Here is a 27,042-nt window from a genome sequence, read left to right as displayed (position 1 = left end):
ACCATTCAAGAAAGGAAATGATGGACTAATATCCCTTGTGAATATTGATGCAAAAGTCAACAAAATTCTAGTGAGCAGAGTTTAGCGCATATTGGCAGGATTAAACACCATGACTAAGTATGATTTCGGTGTGTTACGCCACATCAACAAAATGTAGGGGGAAATCCCAATAAATTTCCCATTTACATCATCTCAATTGATGGAGAAAAAGCATATGACAAAATCCAACATACTTTCATGATTAAAACGCTCAAAAGACTATGAGTAGAAAGAATATCTCGACATAGTAAAAGTCATCTATGACCAAGCCACAGCAAACATCCTACCCACAATGCAAGATGGAGAGATTTTCCTCTAAGATCAAGAATGAGACAAGTATGCCCAAATCACAACCCCACCCGGCATACGACAGGGAATCCCAGCCAGATCAGTTAGGGGAGAAGAGGAAATACAAGGCATCCAACTTGTAAAGGAAAAAGTTAAATGATCTCTGTTTGCAGACGATATGGTCTTATATGTAAAAAAGCCTCAAGACTTCACAAAAACACCTGTTAGAACAAATAGACAAGGTATTCAGCAAAGTTTCAAAGTCTACGCAGAAAAATCAGTTGCATTTCTATACAAGAACAATGAACAAACTGTTCTGGAAACTGAGGGGAAAATTCCTTTTGCAATAGCATCAAACTGAGTAAAATCCTTAGGAATTACATTCACGGAGGAAGTGAAAGTTCTCTAGACCAATAATGAGAAAACATTGCTGAAAGAGACTAAAGGAGATGGAACTGGAATAGAACCCTGTATTCATGGACAGGTTGGAATAGTTGATATTGTTATCTGAAGCGAGCTACTGATTTAATGCTATCCTTATCAAAATCCCAATGTCATTTTTTGCAGAAATGGAAAAATCTATCATATTGGAATTTCATATTGGAATTTCAAGGGACCTCACATAGATTTAAAAAAAAAATCTTGAAAAGAGAATGAAGTTGGAAGACATCACATTTCCTGAGTTCAAAACTTAACATTAAAAAAAGAGTCATCAGGAGTCAGTCCGTGAAGCATCCGACGCTTGATTTTGGCTCTGGTCATGATCTCAGGGTCTTGAGATAGAGCCCCATGTTTGGCTCAGTGCTGCGTGTGGAATCTGCTTAAGATTCTCTCTCTCCCTCTGCCCCTCTCCCTGCTCTCTCCCTCTCTAAAAATGTACAGTAATGAACACAGTGGTGCTGGCGTAAGACAGTCATATGGACAAATGGGATGGCACCAAATGAACAGCTCCTAAGCAAACCCTTGCGTATATGGTGGAATGAGTTTTGGGAAACGTGCCAAGACCTTTCAATGGAGAGAGGACAGTCTTTTCATGAAATGTTTGGAAAAGTGAATATCCATTGTGTGAAATAATGAAGTTGAGCCCTTATTAACACCATATACAAAAATGACCTCAAAGATTATTTTGAGGTCATAGATTGTGGGGGTGCCTGCCTGGCTCCATCAGTGGAGAATGCCCCTCTCAATCTAGGATCATGAGTTCAAGCCGCACATTGGGCATGGGACCCCCTTTTAAAAAGGGAGGGTTTAGAGTATAAACTCTTAGAAGAAACCAGGACAAAAGCTTTGTGACATGGGATTTATCAGTGAGTCATTGGCTATGACTTCAAAGGCACCGTTAGCAAATCGGCAAATCTGACTCGGTGAAAATTTAAAACTTTGGTGCCTTGAAGGTTGCTGTCAACCACGTAAAAAGGCAACCTACAGAACAGGAGAAAATATTTGCAAACCACATCTCTGATAAAGCATCAAATATGCAACAAGAAACAACCAAACAAGACACCCGTCTGACTGCAGGCTAGACACGGATCTCGGAGAGACCCTTCTCCAGGGATCTGCAGATGAGAACGTCAGGAGTGCTGCCGTTGAAACAGCGGCAAACCCCATGCAGAGGGTGTGAAAAAGTGGGGGTGTGGAAGGATGCAGCCACTGTGGGACACCATAGGCTAGCTCCTCAGAAAGTTAAAAATAAAGTTGCCTAGTGGTCTGGCAATTCCATGGCTAGATACGTACCCCAAAGATTTGCAACAGGGTCTGGGAGGCAAGCAGCACACCCATGGTCATGACATTATTCACAGTAACCAACAGTGGAAGCCCCGGGCGTCCTTCAGCAGCCCCTGGTCTGTCCACGCCATGGCACAGCATTCAGCCTTAGAAAAAGAACTGCTGACGCCCGCTCCACTGGGCATGAAGAGTGGGGACCTTCTGTTCCGTGCAATACGCCAGTCACAGGAAAGACAAGGACGGTCTGGTCGCACTTACGTGAGGCACTTGGAGTGCTCAGAATCTTGCAGACAGAAAGCAGAGCGGGGGTCTCGGGGGGCCGGGGAGGTGGGGTTTAGCAGGCACAGAACTCCTATTTACAAGAGGGACGGTGGTTATGTCGGCACCACAGTGCGCAGGTATTGAATTTCAGATGGTGGACACGGTAAGTTTTGTGGTGTGTGTTTTGCCTCGCCAACAAACGTCTGCACGAAAAGCTGTGGCGGTCGGGGCTTTGGGAAGGCAGGATGGGTAAAGGTGGAGTGTGGGAGTTTTAGGCAGAGAGACTGTTCTGTACGATGTAAAATCCCACAGCTCCCCAAGGGTGAGCTCCAACGTAAACCGTGGACTTGCCTTAATAGTAACCTGTCCCTCCTGGGTCATAGACAGCAGCAAAGGTACCCCACTAACGCACGCAGTTAGTAACCGGCTGTGGCCCGTGGTGGGGCGGGTGAGATCTCCTGCAAACAGGGGACCAGTCCAAAAATATGACACATGAGAAAAAAAGTCTTCACACTGGCCAGAACAGGACCACAGGACCACGGCCCGCTGCAAAGGAGGCAGGGAGGACAGGGAAGCGTCTCTCCCCCGCACGGCAGACACAGTCCTTCTGCACACAGCATTGGGGCTCTGACAACAGAGAAGACGAAGGCTGCCCTGAGGTGCCAAGACCCTACATCTCCCCTTCCAGGCCAGCCGCCCAGGGAGTCCCCACAGCGCACCTGGGCTGGTCAGAGCGTCACCCGCACACCCAGCCCAGGGTCGTGCCAGGCTGGCCGAGTGTTGCAGCCTGACCCCTGCATCTCAGCCCAGACCGCGGACTCTCCGAAGGCCTGGGGCGCGCTGTCCAGCATCTGTCAGCCGGACCCCGGCAGGCTTCTCCCCTGCGCCATCTTCTGAGCCAGGAGACCCGCTCCCACTCACCCCTCTCTGGGCCAGAGCAGGCCCATGACCCCATGTCCCTTGTCTCAAAGGAAACTGGGAAAGGAGGCATCCGGCCTGACAGCAGAGATGGCACGCGGTGACGGCGAGGCTGCTGTCCCGGGCGCTTGGGTATCACCGGTGTCAGCAGAAAGCCTTTCGGCACTGGGGTGTCGGCCGTTTGAGCCCTTCCCCCGCCAGTGCCCAGGAGATCTGCTAATCACCGTGCTCCAGATTAGCCCAGGGAAGCGCCCGCGGGCCCGGCACGCAGGACAGAAGCCTGGCGCCTTTTGGCCCCCTAATCTGATCTCCAGGATCTCGGTCTGAATCAGTGCGAGATGGAGGAGCTAACAGTTGGGCACAAAGTCACGAACCGAAAACTAAGGCATGATACGACACACGCAGGCACCGGCCCAGGAGCTGGATCTGTCGCTCTGCGGGACACAGCCTGGGCGCGCACAGATTGTGGGGAGCATGATCATCTTCTGTTCTGGACTGGGCGTGTGTCAGCTGAGACCCCGGAGACCACGCAGGCTTCCTTCCACTCCCTGGCTCGTCCCTGCGCCCCTGCTGGGGCCATCTGGGTCACCTGTGATAAACTGTGTGCCGTGACATCCCCATCTCAGGCTTTGCTTCTGGGGGGAAGATCCAGGAGCAGGGACAGAAGCCCTGAGGGGGGGCTGGAGGCTCCACAGCCACTGCACATGGACGGCCGGGCCCTTGACTCCTCTCTACGTGAGGTGACTCAGAGCTGACTCAGGGTGGGCCTGAGCCCCCCTCGGCTTCTGTCTTCCCGGCACGGCTGGGGTGGCTCCTCTGAGTCAGACCAGGGTCCTTGAGCCATGGGAGGTTAGAGATAGCAGGCTTCTTCCTGCAGCTGCCTGGGGTGGGCGGCCACGCAGAAGGTGCTCTCACAGGCTCCCTTATCAGCCCAGCCTCCGCGCGGGGGCCAAGGTCTGGACCGCTGGTGATAGGGAGAGCCCGAGGGAGGGAGCAGAAGGTGAGTCTGTGCACCTGCGCTGTTTGCGTGGTGACACTGTCCCTCCAGGGCTGGCGGGGACAGGCCTGGCCTGGCCGGGATGGGACGGAGGGGGCGGGCAGAGGAGGGCCTGGGCTCTCACGTCTGGGAACTCTGTGTGCCGTCAGGGGAGCCGATCTTCCCCCTCCACCCAGAGGAGGACATTTGTCACTGGTCACTCCACCCCTAACTGTCCCCTCTGTTATCAGGTTGTTAATATTAATTAACAACTGTTGCTAAGGCTGACAGTGCAAGGGTGTGTCCCGGCCCCAGCTGGCTTGGTCTCAAGAGGGGGCTGGGTAGAGGGGGCGCTGAGGCTGGACAGGTCGGGGGCGAGTGTTGAGTGGGGTTCGGATGGCCTGCTCTTGCTTTGGGAAGTGGACCCAGGGGAGACCCCAGCACCTCACTGGGAGGCTTATGGAGAGACGGGGACAAGGGCAGGAGGGAGGAGAAGTGGATCATTAACCAGCGGGGAGCCGAGGGAGGTGTGGGGCTCAGCCCCATTGGTCCTGGCCAAGTCAGGCCAGGCTGTCCCTGACGGGGAGCCCGCCTCACTGTGCACCCCGAGTTTCAGTACATGAGCTACCTCGACAAGCACTGTGAGTCTCCAAGAGCCAGCCCTTGGCTGTCCCCGGCTGTCCCCGTGGCCTAGCCCCACTGCCCTGGGACCCCTTCCCGTGCTGGGATGGCAGAGGCTGGCCCGAGGGGCTGGCTGCTGTGGGCGCTGCTCCTGCACTTGGTGAGTCTGGGTGTGGGCGGCCATAGCCACTCTGCCACCGCCGCCCTGGGGGAGTACTGTGCTGGTGGCTGCGTGGCCACAGTGAGGAGGGCCTGGATGGATGAGGGATCCCAGGAAGCCCCGGGAGGGGTGCAGGTGGGGGTCCTGGGGACCGGGGTGGCGGAGTGCCTCCCATCTGTGGTGTGCGTGGACGTCCTGGCCTGAGGTGGGAGCAGAGGGTTGAGGGAGGCTCCCATCCCGGGGTGCTGTGGGGGATCACCTGACGAGGATTTAGCATCTGGAGGCCGGGTAGTTCCGGGGTGCTTGCCTCAAGTTTCTCCATCACTCGCACATCTGGGCGGATGGGCGAAGGCTTTGGGCCCCAAGAATCTCCAAGAGGGGCCCCGGGCCTCTGTGTACGGGCCGCGGCTCAGGCAGACGGCAGCCACCTTTGAAGCAACCATGCCTCGAGGGCAAGGCCACTTGGTCTCAGCCCCTGACCTGTCAGAGGCCACTGGGTCCCAGCGGGACCACGCAGCAGCCTCTGGGGGTCCCCCAGCCCACCCCATTCTCCCCACCTGTCCCCTTGCCCTCTACTGTGACCTTGTGAAATGCAGGTCTGTCCGGCCACCTCCCTCTCCAGAGACCCCACCACTGTGGCCTGGCAGAGGTGTCCTCCAGACACTGTGGGAGGGGCCCTACCTCTCCCTGGGTCTCCCAGCAGTGCCCCCCACGCCTGCCCCTGCTCCGGGTCCTTCGGCCCCTGCTGCCCGTCAGCCTCCCGAGATGCTGCCCGGTGGGGGACCGTGCTGACGTCGCCCTGCCCGTAGGCCCAGGGCGAGCTGCTCACCCCCATCCACCAGCCCGGCTACTGCGCTTTCTACGATGAGTGTGGGAGGAACCCGGAGCTGTCCGGGGGCCTGGCCCCGCTGTCCAATGTGTCCTGCCTGTCCAACACACGTGCTGTGCTCGTCTCCGGCGACCACCTGACCCTCCTCCGGCGCATCTGCCCCCGCCTCTACGCGGGGCCCAACTCCACGTATGCCTGCTGCTCCTCCAAGCAGCTGGTGTCCCTCGAGGCCAGCCTGGCAGTCACCAAGGCCCTGCTCACCCGCTGCCCCGCCTGCTCCGACAACTTCGTGAACCTGCACTGCCACAACACCTGCAGCCCCGACCAGAGCCTCTTCATCAACGTGACCCGCGTGGCGGGGGGTGGGGGTGGCCGGGCCCCGGCTGTGGTGGCCTACGAGGCTTTCTACCAGCACGACTTCGCGCAGCGGACCTACGACTCGTGCAGCCGGGTACGCATCCCCGCGGCCGCCACGCTGGCGGTGGGCGCCATGTGCGGTGTGTATGGCTCCGCCCTCTGCACTGCTCAGCGCTGGCTCAACTTCCAGGGGGACACGGGGAATGGCCTGGCTCCTCTGGACATCACCTTCCACCTGCTGGAGCCTGGCCATGATCCCGGCAGTGGGATACAGCCTCTGAACGGGGAGGTCCAGCCATGCAATGTGTCCCACGGCAACGGCACGGCCGCCTGCTCCTGCCAGGACTGCGCCGCATCCTGCCCTGTCATCGCCCGGCCCCAGGCCCTGGATGCCACCTTCTACCTGGGCCGGATGGCGGGCGGGCTGGTCCTCGTCATCCTCCTCTGCTCCGCGTTTGTCCTGCTCACCACCTTCCTGGTGGCGACCCGCCTGGTCACGTCCCGCCGCCGGCACAAGACACCGGACCCCAAAGCAGGCACAAGCCTGTCCGACAGACTCAGCCTCTCCACCCACACTGTCCTCAGCCGGTGCTTCCAGGCCTGGGGCACGTGGGTGGCCTCGTGGCCACTGACCGTCCTCCTCCTGTCCATTGCCATGGTGGTGGCCTTGTCGGGGGGCCTAGCCTTTCTGCAGCTGACCACGGACCCCGTGGAGCTGTGGTCGGCCCCCAGCAGCCAAGCCCGCAGCGAGAAGGCCTTCCACGACCAGCATTTCGGCCCCTTCCTCCGGACCAACCAGGTGATCCTGACGGCCCCTGGGCAGCCCAGCTACCACTACGACTCCCTGCTGCTCGGGCCCAAGAACTTCAGCGGGATCCTGGCCTTAGACGTCCTGCTGGAGCTGCTCGAGCTGCAGGAGAGGCTGCGCAACCTACAGGTGTGGTCGCCCAACGAGAAGCGCAACATCTCACTGCGGGACGTCTGCTTTGCGCCCCTCAACCCGCACAATGCCAGTCTCTCCGACTGCTGCGTCAACAGCCTCCTGCAGTACTTCCAGAGCAATCGCTCGCACCTGCTGCTCACGGCCAACCAGACACTCACGGGGCAGACCTCCCAGGTGGACTGGAGGGACCACTTCCTCTACTGCGTCAAGTGAGTCCCCCACAGCCTGCCCCAGCCGGGGCTGCTGTACGCGCCAGGGCCTCGTGGCCACTAGGCTCCCAGGTGGCTCTATGTCTGGGTCTCAGATCTAGACCCAGACCACCCCCTTTCTCTCCACGTCTCCCCCAAGGGCCCGCTCTCTCCGTGAGCTCTCACTGGCTATTGCAGATTTGCATGGGGCCATCTGGGCCTCCCGGCTTCCACTCCACTCGGACAGAGCAGTGGCATCCTTGCACGTCCTTGCTTTGTGTGTTACAGAGTGATGTGACGGCCCCACACGTGCATGGGCTTCCGCACAGGCCCTGGAGGCCAGCAGGGTCCCCCGCAAGGTGCCCTTGGGCCAGGGCAGGGGCTGGGGCTCAGATCAGGTTCTGCACTCCTGGGCTGGGTGTCCCCTGGGCAGGAGACGGCCACACAGCCTGGAGCTTCTGGGGCTCAGTCCCAGCTGCCTCCTCTTTGCCACAGGGCAAACCAGGAAGCTAAGGAGGCTTCCAGGCCTTGGGGCTGGGAGTGAAGGCTCCCGGGCCACCCCAGCCTGGAGGGCGGCGCGTGGGCAGGCAGTGGCTGAGGCTGTCTGAGGCTGCAGTGGACAGAGGTCCCCAGCATCTGGAGAGACCCAGGTCCCCCAACCTCTCCCACATGAGAAAGCAGAACATAAAAGAAAACATCTGTGTTAGTTCTTTACAAACAACAGTACCGAGCCCATCGCAAGTCCACAGAGGTGGCACAGTGTCCGCTAGATAGAGTCCAGCCGGGCCCTGGTCCGGAGCCCATTGAGAATGCGCGGCCTCACCCCTATGCGCCAGACAAGGGAGAGAGGTTGCAACAGCCTTCCACGGGCTTGGGGTTAGCTTTGCTACTGCACCGGAGTCAACAGGGGTTTGTCTTAGCTGTCAGTTGCAATACAGAGCCTGAGGCTGTCTTGGTGAACCGTCTGTACCCCTTAAATTGTCAAATAAGGGGGAAGGCAAACAGCATCTTAGTGGTTATAATAGTTCTGGCCTTGCAGACCCTGGGCCCTGACGCCACACTGAGAACCACTGGATTAGTGGAGGGAGACCCAGGGCCCTGCCCCTCGGGGAAGCCCACACTCTGGGCCGCTTCCCAGAGTCTGTGCTTGGCCCTGGCTGGCGGGCTGGGAAGGAAGCTCTGGCCCTGGGTCCAAAGCTCACGCCGGCTTGATTTTGATTTTGGAAGCTCACAACAGCTCTCCGGTGGCTGATGATGCCCATTCCAGAGATGGGAAAACAGGCCCAGGGGTGTCGTGAGCCTCTCCAGGTCCCAGGCAGCCAGCATGCCCAAGACAGCTGGTGACGGACGTACTCACAAAGAACGCTTCATCCCTGTGCCCAGGATGTGTTTGCAGGAAGGCTCAGTAGAGACGTGCCCGAGGCCCTGGGCTACTCACCTGTCCGCAGAAAGAAGAATCTGAACTCAGGCCTGGAGGGCTCCAGGCTGGCGAGGGAGGAGGCTGAGCGGTGCGAGGTCCATGTAGCTACTTGTGCTGACCCCAGGGGAGAATTCCTGGTGTCCCCCAGGGAGCTGTGTGTGTGAGGCCCACCCACCTTGTCTGGGTGCAGCCCTTAGCCCAGAACCTTGGGCGGCTGTGCGGGGAGAGGGTCCTCTGTGAGTTGGGTTGCATGAAATCTTACTGGGAGAAACGGTTCTGACCATGGGGTCAGGTGCCGGTGCTGGCAGCCTGGGGCTGGCACCAGACCTGGCAATAGGCACAGGGCCAGGAAAGGTCCTTCCTTCTGCCCCCAGTGCCCCACTCACCTTCAAGGATGGCACAGCCCTGGCCCTGAGCTGCATGGCTGACTATGGAGGTCCGGTCTTCCCCTTCCTTGCCGTGGGAGGCTACAAAGGTAAGCCAGGTGGCCCTGGGGGAGGCCAGCGAGGGGGCCGTATAGGGCAGGGGCAGTGGTGGGAGGGAATAGTGATGGGATCTTGCTGCTTGGGGGTAGCCGGTCCTAGCAGGGGCTGGAGGGGACCGTGGGCCTGCCACCTCCTTCAGCTTTCCCCTGCTCGCTCAGGTCCTCTGGTCTGTGCCTGGGTTCACAGATCTGGCCCTTGACTAAAAGAGGGAGGTCGGGTGGAGGGGTTAGACCATGATTTGGATAGGGAGGGGAGTAGGTGTGAGGCTGGAGAGGGGAGGGGAGACAGGGATGGGCTGGCGTGGGGGAGAGGAGGCTGCGTGAGGAGGGGAGCAGAGGTGAGGAAGGAGGGTAGCTGAGCATTTTGCATCCCAGGGAAGGACTACTCTGAGGCGGAGGCCCTGATCATGACCTTCTCCCTCAACAACTATGAACCTGGGGACCCCCGGCTGGCCCATGTTAAGCTCTGGGAGGCAGCCTTCTTAGAGGAGATGAAAGCCTTCCAGCGGCAGACAGCTGGCAGGTTCCAGGTCACATTCATGGCGGAGGTAGGTTTCGGGGTCCCTGGCTTTGTGGGGAGGGGACCCGGGACGGGGCTCAGGTGGGTTCCTCCCCTCCTGAGCAGCCCTGGGCTTGCTCATCTGGGAGGCCGGACCACAGCCCTGCTGGGGCTCCAGGAGCCCCTGGGTGAGTGGGGCTGGCGGGGTGTGTCCACAGCGCTCCCTGGAGGACGAGATCAACCGCACCACGGCCCAGGACCTGCCCATCTTTGGGGTCAGCTACATTGTCATCTTCTTGTACATCTCCCTGGCCCTGGGCAGCTACTCCAGCTGGCGCCGAGTGCTGGTGAGACTTTGGGGCGGGTGGGAGGGCAAGGTGGGGTGGCTTGGCTTGTCAGGATATCCGGAACCTTCCCCACAGGGGCTCCCCAAGGGGTAACGCTTCTTGGAGGTGCGCTGCTCTCGGACAGGCCCCCGGAGCAGACACAAAGCTGACCCTTAGAACACCCCGCGACGCAAGGCAGCCCAGAGCTGAGCCTGATTCCCTTGCAGGTGGACTCCAAGGTGACGCTGGGCCTGGGCGGGGTGGCGGTGGTGCTGGGAGCAGTCACGGCGGCCATGGGCTTCTTCTCCTACTTGGGGGTGCCCTCCTCCCTGGTGATCCTTCAGGTGGTGCCTTTCCTGGTGCTGGCCGTGGGGGCCGACAATATCTTCATCTTCGTTCTGGAGTACCAGGTGAGAGGGCGGGGGGCTCCTGCAGCCCCCGGGGCCAGGCCAACTCTGTTCGTGCGTGGGCAGACACGGGCACATAGACCACAGACGGTTTCGTGTCATCTTTGTGATGCGCTGTCCCCTGCACTTACTCTCCCTCGGGCCGCCATGCCCTCTGTGGGGCATCACGTGGCACCACACAGCCTCCCCCATGGCATGCCACGGATGGGCAGTCCGAGTTGATCTGCCTTTCCTGTGGGCGGACGTTGAGGGACCCAGGGGCGTGCTGGAACGAGTCCCGAAGTGCGTGCGCCAAGCATGTGTCTGGGCCAGACCCTAAGAAGAGGTCGAGGCAGAGAGCATTGGTGGGCTCTGCTCCTGACGGGCAGACTGCAGGCACAGACAGGCCAGCTCCCTGCCCATGGCTGGCTCTGGACACTGGCCCTGATGTCCCCATGCAGAGGTTGCCTCGGAAGCCTGAGGAGCGGCGAGAGGCCCACATTGGCCGCGCGCTGGGCAGAGTGGCCCCCAGTATGCTGCTCTGCAGCCTGTCTGAGGCCATCTGCTTCTTTCTCGGTGAGCCTGGGTGGCCAGGGGGGCTGGGGGCACTGGGGGTGGGCAGCCCCCTTCCCTGCGCTCCTCTGAGCAGACACCATGCCCTGAGACTCACCCCTGCACCTTCCAGGGGCCCTGACCCCCATGCCAGCTGTGAGAACCTTCGCCTTGACCTCCGGCTTTGCGATCGTTCTTGACTTCCTGCTCCAGGTGTCAGCCTTTGTGGCCCTGCTTTCTCTGGACAGCAGGAGGCAGGAGGTAGGGGTGGTGCAGGACCCAGGGACCTGCCCAGGCTCATCTCTGCAGGGGTGGGGGAGCCTCATGCCTTCACAGAGCAGGCTCAGAGAGAGGGGCTGGGTGCAGGGACAGGTGCTGCGCTGTGTGGGCATGAAGCCCCCAGGGCCCCAGAGAAAAGGTGGTTTAGGGGAATACTATCAAACCTGCAAAGTACGAAAGGTCGAGTAAAAAAACGTAAATGAGATGAGGGAGCTAGCGTTTCTGCGACAGTGCAAAGTTTAGAGGTGTTTAATCAAGACAGAAAAACAAACAACAAAGCACTCTGGGACGTCCCCTGGGGAGGCACTTCCACAGGAGGGAGGCAGTTCCGGGGGCTGCTTTGGGACCATCCCAAGGGTCTGTCTCTTTTCAGGCTTCCCGGTTGGATGTCTGCTGCTGCGTGGGCGCTCCGAAGCTGCCCCCATCTGACCAAAGTGAGGGGCTCCTGCTCTGGTTCTTTCGCAAGTTCTATGTCCCACTCCTGCTGCACCGGGTCATGCGCGGGGTCGTGGTGAGTGGGGCGGGAGGTGCGGCAGGGGGGACGGGAGGGTCTGCTAGCCTGGCGCCTGGTCCTGCAGTCCATGGAGAGGTTGATGGCTTGCCCGGGCCCGCTGGGGCTCACGCCCTGGATGGCTGGGATTCACGTCCACCCAGCTCCAGAATATTCCCCCTCTCCCCAGCTGCTGCTGTTCACGGGCCTGTTTGGAGTGGGGCTCTACTTCATGTGCCACATCAGCGTGGGGCTGGATCAGGAGCTGGCTCTGCCCAAGGTGAGCCTGCTTGGTGGCCTCACTCCCCTGGGGTTCAGGAGAGTCAGGGACAGGGCTGGGGGGCGGGGGCTTGGCAGGTGGTGCTGAGTCAGCGTGGGTTGGACGCCTCCCAGCACCTCCCGGAGCCAGGACCCTACAGCGTGTCCTTCTGTGCGCGGCTCCCACTCAGCATGGCATCCTCCAGGTTCAGCCACGCGGGAGCGGGTCGGGGGCTCCTTTCTCTTCCAGGCTGGGGATTTTCACGCACACACACACACCACATTTTGTTTATCCATCATGTGTCTGCTATGACACGGGTTCTTTCCATGTTCGAGCAGGTAGGACTGAGGCTGCTATGAACAAGCATGCAGAGCTGTCTCTTCCAGAACGGGCTTCCCATTCTTCTGGATGTGTTCCCATAGGTGGGACCGCTGGATCGGATGATAATCCTAATTTTAATTTGTTGAGGACCGCCATACTGTTTCCCACACAGCTGTTCTGTTTTACAACCCCGCCATGGCGCTCCAGGGGCATGAGGTCTCCACGTCCATGCCAACACTTGCTGTTTCTGGCTTTTTTCTTTTTCTGCTTTGATGGCAGCCATCCTGGTGTGAAGGGGTATCTCAGTGAGGTTTTGATCTGCTTTCCCTGATGATCAGTGATGCTGGACACCTTTTCATGCACTCATTGGCCATTTGTGTGTCTTCTTTGGAGAAATGTCTGTTCAAGTGTTTTGCCCATTTTTGAAACAACTTCCTTTTTTTGTTGTTGTTTTGTTTCTTTGTTGAATTTGGGGAATTCTCTAGATATTCTGGGTAGAATCCCTTATCAGATACATGGTTTGCAGATGCTTCCTTCATTCATATCTGTTGCCTTTCTACTCTATTTGTAGTGTCCTCTGATGAATGAAAGGTTTTTTTTTTTGAAGATTTTATTTATTTATTTGACAGAGAGAGAGATCACAAGTAGGCAGGGAGGCAGGCGAAGAGAGAGAGTGGGGGAAGCAGGCTCCCTGCTGAGCAGAGAGCCCAATGTGGGGCTTGATCCCAGGACCCTGAGACCATGACCTGAGCCAAAGGCAGAGGCTTAACCCACTGAGCCACCCAGGCGCCCTGAATGAAAGTTTTTAATTGTCGTGGTGCCTGGTTGGATCAGTTAGAGGAGACTGTGACTCTTGATCTCAGGGTCGTGAGTTCAGGCCCCATGCTGGGTATAGCAATGACTTAAAAATAAAACCTTAAAAAAGTTTTTCATTTTCATAAAGTACAATTTGCCTATTTTTCTGTTTGTTCACTGGGCTTTTGGTGTCATTCAAGCAATAATCACCAAATCCAGGATCTTGAAGCCTTTCTCCTATGTTTCTGCTAAGGGTATTAAAAATTCAACTCTTAAGTGTTGGATCCATTTTGAGTTAATTTTTGTACATAGTTATATATATTTTTTCCTTTTTTTTTTTTTTAAGTATGCTCCATACCCAGTGTGGAACCCAATATGGGACTTGAACTCACAACTCCGAGATCAAGACCTGAGCTGAGGTCAAGAGTCAGACGCTCAACTGACCAAGCCACTTAGGTGCCCCAAAGTTGTGTATAATTTTTTATTGTGATTACTTTATTAATGTAAAAAATTATCATACCTGTGTCACAAACACTTCCTTATATAATTGTTTTCTTATAGATTGCATAGTCACTTCATTATCTGACTAGGATGAGGCACACAGAAATCAAAGCAAGTTTACATTATTAAAAGCTAATAACAGAAGAAAATGTCCTTATATAAAAGAGATAACACATTAGAGAAAGAGTATAAATCTTTGTATAAAATTTGTAAAGAGATACAGATATTTTGATAATTGTTTAATAGCATATAACCAAAATTATATGTAATTATATGTATATATATATAACATATATATTATTTTTTAAAATTTAAGCTCAATTTGGTTAACATGCAGTGTATTACTAGTTTCAGAGATAGAGGTGAGTGATTCATCAGTCACATATGACACTGCGTGCTCATCACATCACGTGCCCTCCTTAAGGCCCATCACTGTTACCACTTCCCCCCACCCACCTCCTCTCCAGCAACCTCCAGTCTGTTTCCTAGAGTTGAGAGTCTCTTATGGTTTGCCCCCTTCTCTGATCTCATCTTGTTTTATTCTTCCCTCCCTTCCCCTGTGATCCTGTTTTGTATCTTATAATCCAGGAGTCAGATCATATGGTAATCATCTTTCTCTGACTTATTTCATTTAGCATAATACCTCTAGTTCCATTGATGTCATTGCAAGTGGTAGAATTTCATTCTTTTTGATGGCTCAGTAATACTCCACTGTGTGTATAGACCACATCTTCTTTATCCTTTCATCTGTCGATGGACATTTTGGCACTTGTGGACATGGCTGCTATAGTTGTGTATATTTTTGAAGGTCCAACTTCATTCTTTTGTGTGTGGATGCCCCGTTGTCCCAGAACCATCTGCTGAAGAGACTCCTTTTCCCCACTGAATGGCCTTCACTCCTTTGTCAAATTCCATGTCACCATATATGCCAAGGTTTGTGTCTGGGCTTGCTCCTCCATTCGGTTGGTCTGTGTGTCTTTCTCCATGCCAACACCTCACTGATTTGATTACTGTATTTTTGTGGCAAGTTTTGAAACCAGGAGATGTGAGCACTCCAACATTGTTTTTAAAGATTTATTTATTGAGGGAGAGCGAGCAAGCATGGGGAGGGGCAGAGGAAGAGAGAATCCCACACAGACTGCCCATCGAGTGTGGAGCCTAAGGAGGGCTGGATTCCACGACCTGGGCCAAAATCAAGAGTCGGACTCCCAACTGACTGAGCCACCCAGGCGCCCTGAGTCCTCCAACTTTGTTCTTTTAAAGATTGTCTGCGCTATTTGGAGTCCCTTGTGAATTTTAGGGTGGATTTTTCTGTTTCTGCAAGAAAGGTCATTGGGTTCTGGACCAATTGCATTGAATGTGGAGACTCTCTAGCGGCTTGAACAATAGTCAGTTTTCCACCCCACAGACGCAGATATCTTCCCACTGGTGTGTCCTTTAGTTACTTTCAGCAATGCTGTGTGGCTGTCAGCGTGTAGCCATTCACCCCTTGTGTGACCATTAATTCCTAAGTACTTTATTCTTTTCATGCTATTATAATTAGGCTTTCCCTAGTTCTGTTTGGGCTAGTCAGTGCTCCTGTACAGAGATGAGACTGATTTTTTTTTGTGCGTCAATCTCGTAACTTGCAACCTTGCTGGATTTATTTAAAAGGGGTTTGGAGTGGAATTTTAGAGTTTCATGTACATAAGATCATATAATCTATGACCAGGATTTTTCATGTAATCCTCGTACTTTCCAGCTCAGAAATTCCTTTCTGGGTTCTATTTCATGTTTTCTGTTGGTTAAGTGCTCCTGTGTGCTCACACTTGTTTCTCCTGGCTTTGTCCGGCTGCCCTCTGAGCATCCCTAAAACAGGAGTTTGAAGTGTCTGTCTGATGCATCCACTATCTGGTCTTTCTCGAGATCACCTGTTAGTGAGTGCTGGTTCCTAGGTACGGGCCATACTTCCCTGATTGATTGTGTGTCTGTGACGGTTGTTGAGAAATGGACAGTTGAGTCTTACCGTATGCTAACTCTAAAGATCAGATTCTCCCCTTTCCCTGGGGGTTTGCTTTAAAAAAATGTGATTGTTGCCGGTGTCCCTGTCCTGGAGATTAGACTGAGCTGTAAAATTAAAGTCTTATCAGGTATTTTCTGAGCCCAAGCCTTGCCCGGGTAATGTGTGGTGACTTCACTTGTATTTGTGATTGCCTTTGAATGTCCCATTCTTTATATGTCTGGCTGCCAAAAGGGGGAAAAGGGAAAACATGAAGAGGCAACTTAATAAACCCGTAACTAGTCAATTAGACACCTCGACAATCACGCCAGCTCGAGAAGGGGAGCTGACAGCGGCAGCCTGACTCTGCACCACTGAGGTCAGAGCAGTGGCCAGTGGTCAGAATGCAAATACGTGATCTTTGGGGGCCGGGGTCTTCATGTCCCACACTGGACCCCACAAGCTGTGTGCAAAGTGCCTGCACGTGGCCGGCTGGCCACTACCATGTTGAGAGCTAAAGGCTGCTGCCATGGATCATGATTCAGCTTCCGGGCCTCCTCCAGGGAGCTGCGAGCCCTTAGCAGACCCCAGAGCGCCAAGCTCTATCAGACAGGTGCTGCCCGCCCAGGGCTGCCCAGGTCAGGGGACAGATGCCTGGTACTTCTATGCCATCTTCTCTGACACCACTCAGGGGAAGGGAATAGATCAGGTAGCTGCCTGACACACGGCCTTGCAGGTGTGCAGGCAGACGTTCACAGGTGCACACGCGTGTGGGCTTTGGTCACAGAGCAACTCATTAGACTGTCGCTGTGGTAGAAAAGAGATAATGGGAAGGGGCGGCAGGACCTGAGTGTGGGTGTGTCAGAGTGTGCTCACGCGCGCTTCCTGTGCTTTACACCTACGTGGGTGTGCTCTGTGTGTGTCCCTGTGATCACGCAGGGATGTGACTGCCTTTGAGTGTGTACTCTGTGGGTACAGTTCCGACCGAACCCCTCTGCGAGGTGACTGCGAGTGTACTTCTGTGGGCGCGGGCATCTGCGGGAGCGGGTCTGTGTGGGCGTGGGCGTCTGTGCGGGTACCTCTCACGTGTATCTGTTAGGATGTACCTCTTGCATGTCTTCTGTGAGTGTGTGCCTCTTTGACCGTGTATATACCTCCGGGAATATGTATCTCATGAGTGTGTGTATATGTGTGTCTGTGAGTGTGTATGTACCTCTATATGTGCCTCTATGTGTATGTGCTTCCGTGAGTGTGCACGTGCCTCCGTGAGCCCCTGCAGGTGAGTCAGGCCCCAGCCCCGGGACTATCTTCTGTTCTAGGACTCATACCTGCTGGACTACTTCTTCAGCCTGAACCGCTACTTCGAGGTGGGGGCCCCAGTCTACTTTGTCACCACAGGGGGCTACAACTTCTCCAGTGAGGCGGGTATGAACGCCATTTGCTCCAGCGCAGGATGTGACAGCTATTCCTTAACCCAGAAGATACAATATGCCACCGAGTTCCCCGAGGAGTGAGTGCCCCTGCCAAGCCCTGTCTGTGCCCCCCGCCCCGCTTGCGGATTCCTTGACCCCACGCAGTTGTCCTCCCGCTGCCCCGTGCCTGCGGGGGAGGGGGACACTGCAGAAAGGACTCACTGCCCGCCCGCCGGGTCCTGCCCCCACCCAGCGTCCTCTCTCCTGGCCCTCAGGTCTTACCTGGCCATCCCCGCCTCCTCCTGGGTGGATGACTTCATCGACTGGCTGACCCCGTCCTCCTGCTGCCGCCTCTACATCTACGGCCCTAATAAAGGCGAATTCTGCCCCTCAACCGTCAGTGAGTATGGGGTCTCTGGGGACGCCTGGCCTTCCAGCACTTGGGAAGCTGCGGCAAGGGAAGGAGCATGGCTAGGCCCTCTTCACCCCTTCCGTGCTCTCGCAGGGTCAGTCAGGGTGGGGGTATGGGCTTGGAGCACATGCGGGGGTGAGTGCACCCCAAGCTGCAGTCACGCGGGTGGGAGGGAGAGCCGCACCTAGCATTCGGCCTTGGCCTCAGAGGAGTCTCATCTGTCAGCGGAGAGGGGAGGCCGTGGGGGGTCATTTCTCAGCCTCCTGCTTGGCTCTCCCACCTGCTAGACTTGCAGGCAGCTTCCGTGACCGAGAGGGGAGCCCCTCCTCTGCCAGAGCACACCTGTTACACGTGTGTTGTGTGTTTCGGTGGCAGCAGTGCCCGGGGACCTGCAAGGGAATGGGGGGCCGCCTGGCCTGGGCTGGGGGGCCGTTGCCCAGAGTCCCCCCATCTTTGCAGACTCCCTGGCCTGCTTGAAGAACTGCATTAGCCTGACGCTTGGCCCTGTGAGGCCCTCGGAGGAGCAGTTCCAGAAGTACCTTCCCTGGTTCCTGAGCGATCCCCCGAACATCAAATGTCCCAAAGGGTAAGCCTAGGGTGGGGAGCACAGCTGGCCCTCGAGGGTGGCCAGGTCCCTGATGAAGCCCTTGCTCTGGCCTTGCAGGGGACTGGCTGCGTATAACACCTCTGTGCATTTGGGACAAGACGGCCAGATTTTAGGTAAGCCTGGCCTCACTTGGTGGGGACGGCCAGAAGCAGCGGCCCTGGGGGGTCACCGCAAGCCCCTGGGAAGGGCCTCTTGATCTGGGATGGTCTCCCCTTCCTCCTTCCTGGGGAGCCTTCCACTGGCCCTGTCCTCAGAGGCCGTGGTCCCCATTCTCTGACTGCACCCCTGTGTGCCCTGTTCCCCTCTCCCCTCCCCCAAATCCTCAGTCAGCGGGACATTCCGGGACTCCTCGAGCGCTGGGGGGTCAGCCACACCCCTCACTCACATGCACAAACCACGGCCGATATGGGCAGCGGGCTAAACGGATGACCATTGCACCGCCTGCCCTCACCCTGTCAGCGGAACGGCTCTCGCCTTTCTGTCTCCCCTTCCGGATCTTCCCTCTGGAAGGATGCATGCTGGAAAAGTAATTGACTTAGTCTGAAAAACCCAAGGCATGTTTTGAAGCCCTAGAGCACAGCATATGGGTATATCTGGGAGGCATCTTTAGGGTGCACTGGGCAGAGGCAGGCTGGGCCTGGGGCTCCCTGGGGGGTAGGACCGACTGCAGGGCTGCGGTTGGAAACCCGAAGGCTGGGCCCCTTGCTCACTATGGAAGAATGTTCCACTGTGGTGGCCTCCGAACCCTGATTGCGCCCGGATGTGCCCCAGGGTCTGAGGGCACCTGCAGCGGGTTCTGACCTTGCCCTTCCTCTGCCCCCTGTCCCCTTCGGGCGTAGCCTCGCGGTTTATGGCCTACCACAAGCCGCTACGGAACTCGCAGGATTACACGGAGGCTCTGAGGGCATCGCGCGCGCTGGCGGCCAACATCACCGCCTACCTGCGGCAGGTGCCTGGCACCGACCCGGCCTTCGAGGTCTTCCCCTACACGTGAGGCTGGGAGGGGAGAGGGAGGGGGGGAAGGGGCCAGCGAGGGGAAGGGGGTGGCAAGGGGTGGACGTGGCCCACGCAGGAAGCTACGAGCCCCAGCGGTGACAGCGCCCCGCCGCCTGCAGGATCACCAACGTGTTCTACGAGCAGTACCTGAACGTGGTCCCCGAGGGCCTCTTCATGCTCGCCATCTGCCTGCTGCCCACCTTCATCGTCTGCTGCCTGCTGCTGGGCATGGACCTGCGTTCGGGCCTCCTCAACTTGTTCTCCATCGTCATGATCCTCGTGGACACCGTGGGCTTCATGGCCCTGTGGGGCATCAGCTACAATGCTGTGTCCCTTATCAACCTGGTCACGGTAACCCGCCCTCGCCCGACACTCCGCTGCCTTCCAGAGACCCTGCGCCCTGGCCCTCGCTCGCCTAACGCCCCTCTCTGCCCCTAGGCAGTGGGCATCTCCGTGGAGTTCGTGTCCCACATCACCCGCGCCTTTGCGGTCAGCACCCGGCCCACCCGGCTGGAAAGGGCCAAGGAGGCCACCGTCTTCATGGGCAGTGCTGTGAGTGGGCCCACCGCCTCCCATTCCCCCCTCCGCCCCCCACCGCCTGCTTGGCCTCACGCCTGCCTGTGACCCCCAGGTGTTCGCTGGCGTGGCCATGACCAACCTGCCTGGCATCCTCGTGCTGGGCCTGGCGAAGGCGCAGCTCATCCAGATCTTCTTCTTCCGCCTCAACCTCCTCATCACTGTGCTGGGCCTGCTGCACGGCCTGGTCTTGCTGCCAGTGGTCCTCAGTTACCTGGGTGAGCGCCCAGGCGCCTGCGCGCAGGGCAGGCCCTCCCGCCCCGCCGCCCCTGCAGTCCCAGCCTAGCAGGACCCCGTCCACCCAGCGGCCCTGCCCCCGCCCCTGCAGTCCCAGCCCAGCAGGACCCCGCCCAGCAGGACCCCGCCCACCCAGCGGCCCCGCCCCCGCTCCATCCTTCCCTCCCATCAGGGCCCCGCCCACACATCAGCCCCGCCCCCTGCACCGAATGGGGCCTCCCCCACCCCGCACTCAGCACTCCCAGCCCCGCAGGTCCTCTCCTACGCAGTCGACCCCACCAGTCCTATCGCTCTATCTCGCAGAGCACATCCCAGCCTCCCTGTGCACCGCTGTGTCCTTTCTTCCTGGAACGTCCTGTAGCTGTACCCAGCAAGGCCTGCTTGCTAAGAGAAAAGCTGTTCCTCCTCCCGTTGACCTACTCAGGGCAGCGAGGAGCCTCCTGCTCAGCACATGGCCCCCCTGACCGTGGTCCTCTGTGGCTGTTCCCTGCAGGGCCTGACGTCAACGCAGCTCTAGTGCTGGAGCAGAAGCAGATGGAAGAGGCCACCAGGCTCAGGATGGCATCCTGCCCGAGCCACCCAGGCCCGACATCCACCTCCAGCAGTACCTACGTCAACTACGGCTTTGAACATTCCTCCAAGAGTGGCCTTCACAGCTCTCTGCCCCGCAGTGGACACTAGTTCTGATGATCCCAGGGCCATGCGGGTTTCCTGATAGGGGTCCCTGGCAGGTCCTCCCACTCAGGTCTGGGAGAGGCTGTTCCCATGGGGGTGCCTGTAGTGGGATCTCCTCTGGCCATCAGGTCGGACTGGTAAGGACATGATTACACAGAAGGCGGCATGTGGCAGCGTGGGTGTGACCTGTTCCTGTCCTTCGAACTTGGCGTGTGTCTTCTTCGTGCAAGTTTTGAAACTTTAATTCCATGTGTCTATATGTAAACAATATATAGTATTATCTCAGGTTTAAAAATGTTTCGTAAATGGAATCATGCTTGACGTCTGCTTTCGCGAGTTTCCCAGGCTACACAAGTTAGATCTATTCACGGGGGCTGTGCAGACCTGCCGAGTCCTCGTGGCAGTGGCCCCACTGGGTTCCCCTGTGTGAACTAGTGGTTTCCTCCCGTCACCTTGCTGGTGGGCACATTGCTCCCAATTACTTTTCCACTCCAGCTCCATAATCACTTATGCAGAATTCCCAAATCCCCAAATCTCTGGAAATCTAGTTTATTTTCCTTCTCTTTTGTAAGTTTGGGGCAAACTCATTTGGTCACAAGACCAGACAAGGTATGTCTAGTGTGTCTATTTATACTCTTCACGAATGGGGTGTTATACCCTTTGGTGTCCTTGATGGGCGTAGTCAGGTATCGGGCACACAGCGAGCCTGGTTCCAATGTGTATAGCCACAGGCCCTGGTGCGGGGTAATACCTAAGGCAAGGTGAGCATCATGTTACTTTTCTAGAAACCTAAATCCTGAAATTCATTGCACCTGTGGGATTTCAGGTACAGAGCAGGAACCTCTATGAGGCTGAGCATGGATTTGTACGTCTCCTTGTGCATACATGGGAGGGTTACCTGGAGGTGGTGTTGCCGAGCTAAGGAACGGGTACAGATGAAACGTGCCCAGAGCGGCTGCTCTCTTCACACTCCCACCAGCAGCAGATAAGGGAGCCTCTCTCCCTAGACCCACACCAATGCAGCACATCTCACTTGCTCTTGGTGGGGGGAAGGGTAGGATTATGGATGATTATCATTTAAAAAAAATATTTATTTTTTTTGAGAGAGATCACAAGTAGGCATAGAGGCAGGCAGAGAGAGAGAGAGGAGGAAGCAGGCTCCCTGCTGAGCAGAGAGCCTGATGTGGGGCTTGATCCCACGACCCTGAGATCATGACCTGAGCTGAAGGCAGAGGCTTAACCCACTGAGCCACCCAGGCACCCCTGATTATAATTTTTTAAAATACAGTTTTTGAAAGCAAACTTAAAAATTTTTTTAAAGACTTTATTTATTTATTTGACAGAAATCACAAGTAGGCAGAGAAGCAGGCAGAGAGAGAGAGGAAGGGAAGCAGGCTCCCTGCTGAGCGGAGAGCCCGACGCAGGGCTCGATCCCAGGACCCTGGGATCATGACCTGATCCGAAGGCAGAGGCTTTAACCCACTGGGCCACTCAGGCACCCCACAAACTTAACATTTTTAAAATAGTTTTCGATTTACAGAAAAATTGCAAAGATAGTAGAGAGAGTTCCTATAGGCCTCACACCCATTTTACCTGATTAATATATCATACTAGCATAGTACCTTTATCAGTGTACAATTCATAAACCAGTATTAATAACGGCTAAGTCTACCTGGTGTCCCTCTTTCTGCCCCAGGATCCCATGCAGGACAGCACATGACATTTACTTGTTATGTCTACTTAGGCTCTTGGCTGTGATAGTTTGTCAGACTTTCCTTGTTTGTGATGACCTTGACAGTTAAGGAGCACTGGTCAGGAGTTTGGTAGAATGTCCCTCAAATGGGGCTTGTCTGGCGTTTTTCTCCTAATTAGACTGAAGTTACAGGTCTTTGGCTGTGAGACCACAGAGGTGGAGTGCCCTTCTCAGCAGATTGTATGAAGGGTGCCTGGTATCCCTGTGACTTCCCACTGCTGGCATTGACTCTCGTCGCCTGGCCAAGGTCGTGTCTGTCAGGCATCTCGGTACAGTTACCCTTCCCCCTTCCAGTCTGGTTATACAGTGCTAAGTCGCTGTGCACAGCCTACACTCAGGGAGAGGGGTGCTATGTTCCATGCCCTGGAGAGCAGAGTACTTACATAAATTATTTGGAATTCTTCCCAACAGGAACATTGTCTATTTCCTTCCATAGGTGTATTCATTATGATATATACTCTATGGACTCATGGATATTCGTTTTGGGAGGTCTCTCTGTGGGCTCCTACGTCCCTTTGCCATACCCCTATCATGAAGGGTTTTTCCTTTTTCCTTGCTGCCTGGCACGACTAGCAAGTTGGTCCAGGTTCAGCTCGTATACTTTCTGCCCCAGTCCCAGAATCAGCCATTTCTCCAGGGAGTCTTGGCCCTTTGGTTGGAGATGGGATTCAAACCCAGGATCTGGTGCTCTGTATGCACTTTGCTGCTGGGGCATTGTTGCTCAGTCGAGAGAGCAACGAAATCTGTGTGTGTAAACTGACACATGTATGTGCCCATTTCTATAAATAATTCTACATGCAGCCATCTGCAGCTAGACAAAGCTAAACTCAGTTCATGCTGACGCCTCCAGCTCTAATTCGCCGCCACACAAATCATTCTAGGCTCCTTCCTGGCTTCTCCGTGAGCTCCCATGCCAGCAGTGAGACGCCTCAGTTCACCACCCGCACAATATGCTTCATTGTTCACCTCTGCTGTACGTGAGTCATGTTTTCAGAGATGACAGCCCACACCCCCCCAGGAAACAACTTTAGGGTGAAACTCCTCTTTTTAGTTCCCTTTGCCTTTAGCAAGAGACTCTGCTCATTTCCAGAGGTACTTAGGTCAGCATCTTTTTCTCCCAGCCCTGTCAGTTGAGTGTGCTTCACACATCTGTGATGCAACAGTCCGCATTCCGATCTGGTGTTAGGAAATCATGCCTGTAAGAGATCCAGTCAAGGTTCAGGACAGACCGATAGGTGTTAATGTGACAATTAGCAAACATTGGTGTTTCAGATTCCATATTACCACTGTTAAGAAACTATTCCCTGTGCAATTTCGATTTAAACAAAATAATGTTTTTATTTGAAAAGACAATGAAAATGCTCCTTTCCAACTACAATCTATGTAAGATGCGATTTCTTCATGTATTTCCATCAAAACAACATATTGCAATGCAGTGAATGCAAAAATTCCGAATATCTTGCTGCCTTCGATGAAGCCTGAGATTAAATGGATTTGTGAAAATGTAAACCATGCTACACTTCTCAGTAATCCTAATTGTTTGAAGAATATTATTTCTTCATAAAAATGTTAGCATGTCATGTCCTTTTTGTGGTTATTTAAAAACGAATAAATATTTAAAATTTGTCAGTTTTAATATCTGAGATGGTACCTATCTATAAGAATGAGACACAAACAAGGTCTTTGGGGTCTTCAATAAATGTTAAGAGTGTAAATGACTCGGAGAAGTTTCAGAATCACTGCCCGAGGGCAATTCTCCTGGTTCTGGCTGTATTTGCAATTAATTAGAGCCCGCAGGCTATGAAGATGCACGTTCATTTGGAGATTTTAGTCCAGCAGAGATGCAAAGAGTTTCTGCCCGCTGGAGTAGCTAAGCCACGGTCGCGTCCTCAGGCGGGCCACAGCCAGCTCTGCGCCCAAGCTGACGATCTCGCTGTTTCTCAAAGCGCTCATAAACGCCCAGCTCCTGCGCACGCTCCTGGAACCAGTCCTACCCTGCGCTGTTTCCCGCAGGGTTCGGCAGTCGGAGGGCATTCCCGGCAGGTGCTCGTCCCGCGACTGACCCGCGTCGCGGTCGGAGCTCGCCGAGGCCGCACTCAGGCGGACCCTGAGGACTCGCCGTCCGGCGCAGACGACGCGCTGTACGGGCATCGCACGACGAGAGCACTGCAGTGTGCGCCCCGCTCCGAGCTCCCTCCACGGCGCACTCGCGCACGCTCGTCTCCGCGCGCTCACTCCCGGGGCCGCTAACGCCACGCGCCCCCGGCGGGGACTCGGGCAGCCCGGGACCCGCGCTCTCCCGAGACAGTGGCGGTGCCCCGCCCACCACGTGACAACAGCGGGCTCACGTGACGCGGCCTGAGCCACACCCCTTCCGCCCGTTTTCAGCATGGCCGCTAGGCGCTCTCGGTCCCGCCGTCCCGGGCCTTCTCGCGCCTAGGAGCCACTTCGGGGCTCGCGTGTGGTTCTCCGCGAGGCTGCCCCGGAAGGCCGGCCGGGCTGCGGGGGCGGGGCTCGCGGCGGGGACGCCCGGTGCGCCGCGGCCCATCCCGACCAGCGGGGGCCGGGCGGGCGCGGACCGGAAGTGGCGCCGGCGGCGGAGCCGTTACCGCAGCGTGCCGGAAGTGGCTGTGGGCCGGCGTCCGGGCCGCGCCCGCAGTGAGCAGCGTCTCCGCGGCCGGCGACGCCATGGAGCCCGGGGCGGCCGAGCTGTACGACCAGGCCCTGCTGGGCATCCTGCAGCACGTGGGCAATGTCCAGGACTTTCTGCGCGTGCTCTTCGGCTTCCTCTACCGCAAGACCGACTTCTACCGGTTGCTGCGCCACCCGTCCGACCGCATGGGCTTCCCGCCCGGCGCGGCGCAGGCCCTGGTGCTGCAGGTAGCGCGCGGCGGGCGGCGGGCGGCCTGGCGGGGGGAGGCCCCCGCTCCCGGCCTCGGTTCCCCTCGGGTGCTTCCCCGGCCCCGCCCCCAGCGGCAGCGCCCGCGAGCTTGCCGGGACGCCGCTGGGCGCGGGAGCCGAGCGGCCGGCGCTCGCGGGTCGGGTGTGGGCGGGAGCCGTAGCGGGGCTGGGAGGCCGGGCGTCCCGCTGCGGCGCGGGCCGGGGTCTCCTCCGCGCTGGGCGCGGGAGCCGGGGCGGGGCTGGCGCCGGAGCAGGTGTTACCGACCGAGCGTGCGTCGTCCGCGGAGCACCTGGCCGGGCGGGGCCGGGCTCTGACTGGGACGCGCTCGCCGCCGTCCGGGCGCTGACAGAGCCGTGCGGGGCGGCGCGGGGCCAGAGCCCTTGCCGGGCACGGGGCAGGCGGCGGTTCGGAAGTCAGAGGACTGTCTTGCGGCGCAGGCGGGGTGCAGGTGCCGGCGGGCCCGGAGAGGGGGGAGCTGCTGCCGCGCCTCCCATATCTCCCGCGGCACTTTGCGGTTTGCGGGGCGCTGGCAGATGGTGTCTCCTGGAGTCCCGCAAGCCGCGCGGCCGGCTGTCCTGCTCCGCGGTGCCCGTGTGGAGAAGCAGAAGCTGGGTGTCGCGGGGCCCGCCAGAAAGGCAGAAAGGCCCCTCCGTCCTGGGGCCATCGCCAGCCGAGTGGCGGGAAGGCTGCGGGATGGCTTCTCAAAGGCCACGAGGGAGGTGCGGGTGGAGGAGCCGCGGTCAGGCGAGGGTGGCCGCCCAGGGGTCTGTTCAGCGGGCGTAGGTGATCTCACCGCACTCCTGGAGCTGGCCCCCGGGCTCTGCGGTCGCCTTCCGGCTCTTTCCGCTGCAGAGTGGGAGAGCCTCCGGGGCTTGCAGGAAGGGGGTTTGCTGAGTACCTGGGGGGCAGCCCTTGCCGTCTTTGCTGTTCCTCTGTTTAATCCCAGGGAGCCGGAAGGTTGGTCTTTGCCCTTGTTTGACGGGTGATGTGGTCGCAGTGTAGGATAGACCGGTTTGGGCGCCGCAGACAGGGAGGGGTGGGTGGGAGACCGCCAGTGGTTTCAAACCTGGGTGACGGGAGTAAGGATAGTGCCGTCGTCCCTGAACTGGCCCTGCGTTGAGGGCGAGAAGCTTAGGTTTAGGCAAGCCCGAATTGCAGACGAGTCCCCGCTCTGGCGCTGTTGGAAGCGCGGGACAGGGTGTTGCGGAGATGAGGAGCCAGAGCGCTGTGAGGGGAGGAAGAGCTGACAGTGGAGGGCAGCACCTTGCGGGCAGACCCCAGTGGAGGGACGGGAGAGGCGGGGGGCTGCACGTGCGGTTGGGGGTGAAGGGAGTGGGCAGAGCGGAAGGTTTCATAGAAACCCAGGGGCCGCTTCCCAGCGTTTCTGCAGTTGGCTCCCAGCAGTCTGCGGTGCCGGAGGACCTTTGAGAAAGCAGGTGTTCCCGGGGTCTTTTGTCGGGCCGCTGAGGGCGGGTCCTGAGCTGCTGTTCTCTGCCAGGGGCCCAGCGCTCGTCCTGGGTCCAGTCTCAGAAGCCGGTCAGGCCTGTTGCCCGAGCATCAGGAAGGCCGGCTCCTCCTGGGCCTCGCTGAACCTGCCAGGAGAGTCTCCTCCGTGTCAGCAGAGGGGCTGGCAGGAGATCACCGACGTCTCCGCCCTCCCCACATGCTGCGGTTGCAGAGCGAGGGCTGGGTGGGCGGAGCAGTGGCATGTGTGGAGGGGGCAGTGTCGGCAGAGGCTGTGGACTCTGCGAGGAACGTCGGGCCCTGCGTCTGGGAGGTCCCGGGGCTGAGGGGACAGAGTCCTTGCTGTCGATTTTTTATGTGGAGTCAGGATGAAGGGCTGGGACGTCAGGAGGATGAGTGGCTCTGAGGACAGA

General features: G+C 57.1%; 2 protein-coding genes across 15 annotated transcripts in view; both read left to right on the top strand.

Moving 5' to 3' along the window:
* NPC1L1 (NPC1 like intracellular cholesterol transporter 1) lies at positions 1-21,588 on the top strand. Its single transcript, XM_032305548.1, has 19 exons — positions 1-4,988; positions 5,798-7,326; positions 9,100-9,200; positions 9,585-9,757; positions 9,927-10,055; positions 10,262-10,444; positions 10,882-10,996; positions 11,106-11,233; positions 11,625-11,762; positions 11,932-12,021; positions 16,915-17,105; positions 17,283-17,407; positions 17,879-18,005; positions 18,084-18,139; positions 18,866-19,016; positions 19,142-19,373; positions 19,461-19,574; positions 19,654-19,816; positions 20,329-21,588. The coding sequence occupies exons 1-19, from the start codon at positions 4,935-4,937 to the stop codon at positions 20,514-20,516; spliced, it is 3,987 nt and encodes a 1,328-aa protein (XP_032161439.1). The 5' UTR covers positions 1-4,934; the 3' UTR covers positions 20,517-21,588.
* A 3,225-nt stretch (positions 21,589-24,813) lies between these two features.
* The window catches only part of NUDCD3 (NudC domain containing 3), a 59,575-nt gene continuing 57,346 nt past the window's right edge, over positions 24,814-27,042 (top strand). For 4 of the 14 annotated variants that reach the window (XM_032305424.1, XM_032305415.1, XM_032305416.1 and 1 more), the window contains exon 1: positions 24,820-25,143. In XM_032305424.1, coding sequence (XP_032161315.1) covers positions 24,952-25,143 — 192 coding nt within the window. In that variant the 5' untranslated portion in view covers positions 24,820-24,951. Of the gene's footprint in view, positions 25,144-27,042 lie in introns of all 14 variants that reach the window. The other 10 variants (XR_004276949.1, XM_032305414.1, XM_032305426.1 and 7 more) reach the window with 5 other exon arrangements.

Source organism: Mustela erminea, chromosome 11 (assembly GCF_009829155.1).
Source record: "Mustela erminea isolate mMusErm1 chromosome 11, mMusErm1.Pri, whole genome shotgun sequence".
NCBI classification, from domain to species: Eukaryota; Metazoa; Chordata; class Mammalia; order Carnivora; family Mustelidae; genus Mustela; species Mustela erminea.
Note: the sequence above shows the minus strand (reverse complement) of the source record. Positions and strands in the feature narration are given on the sequence as shown.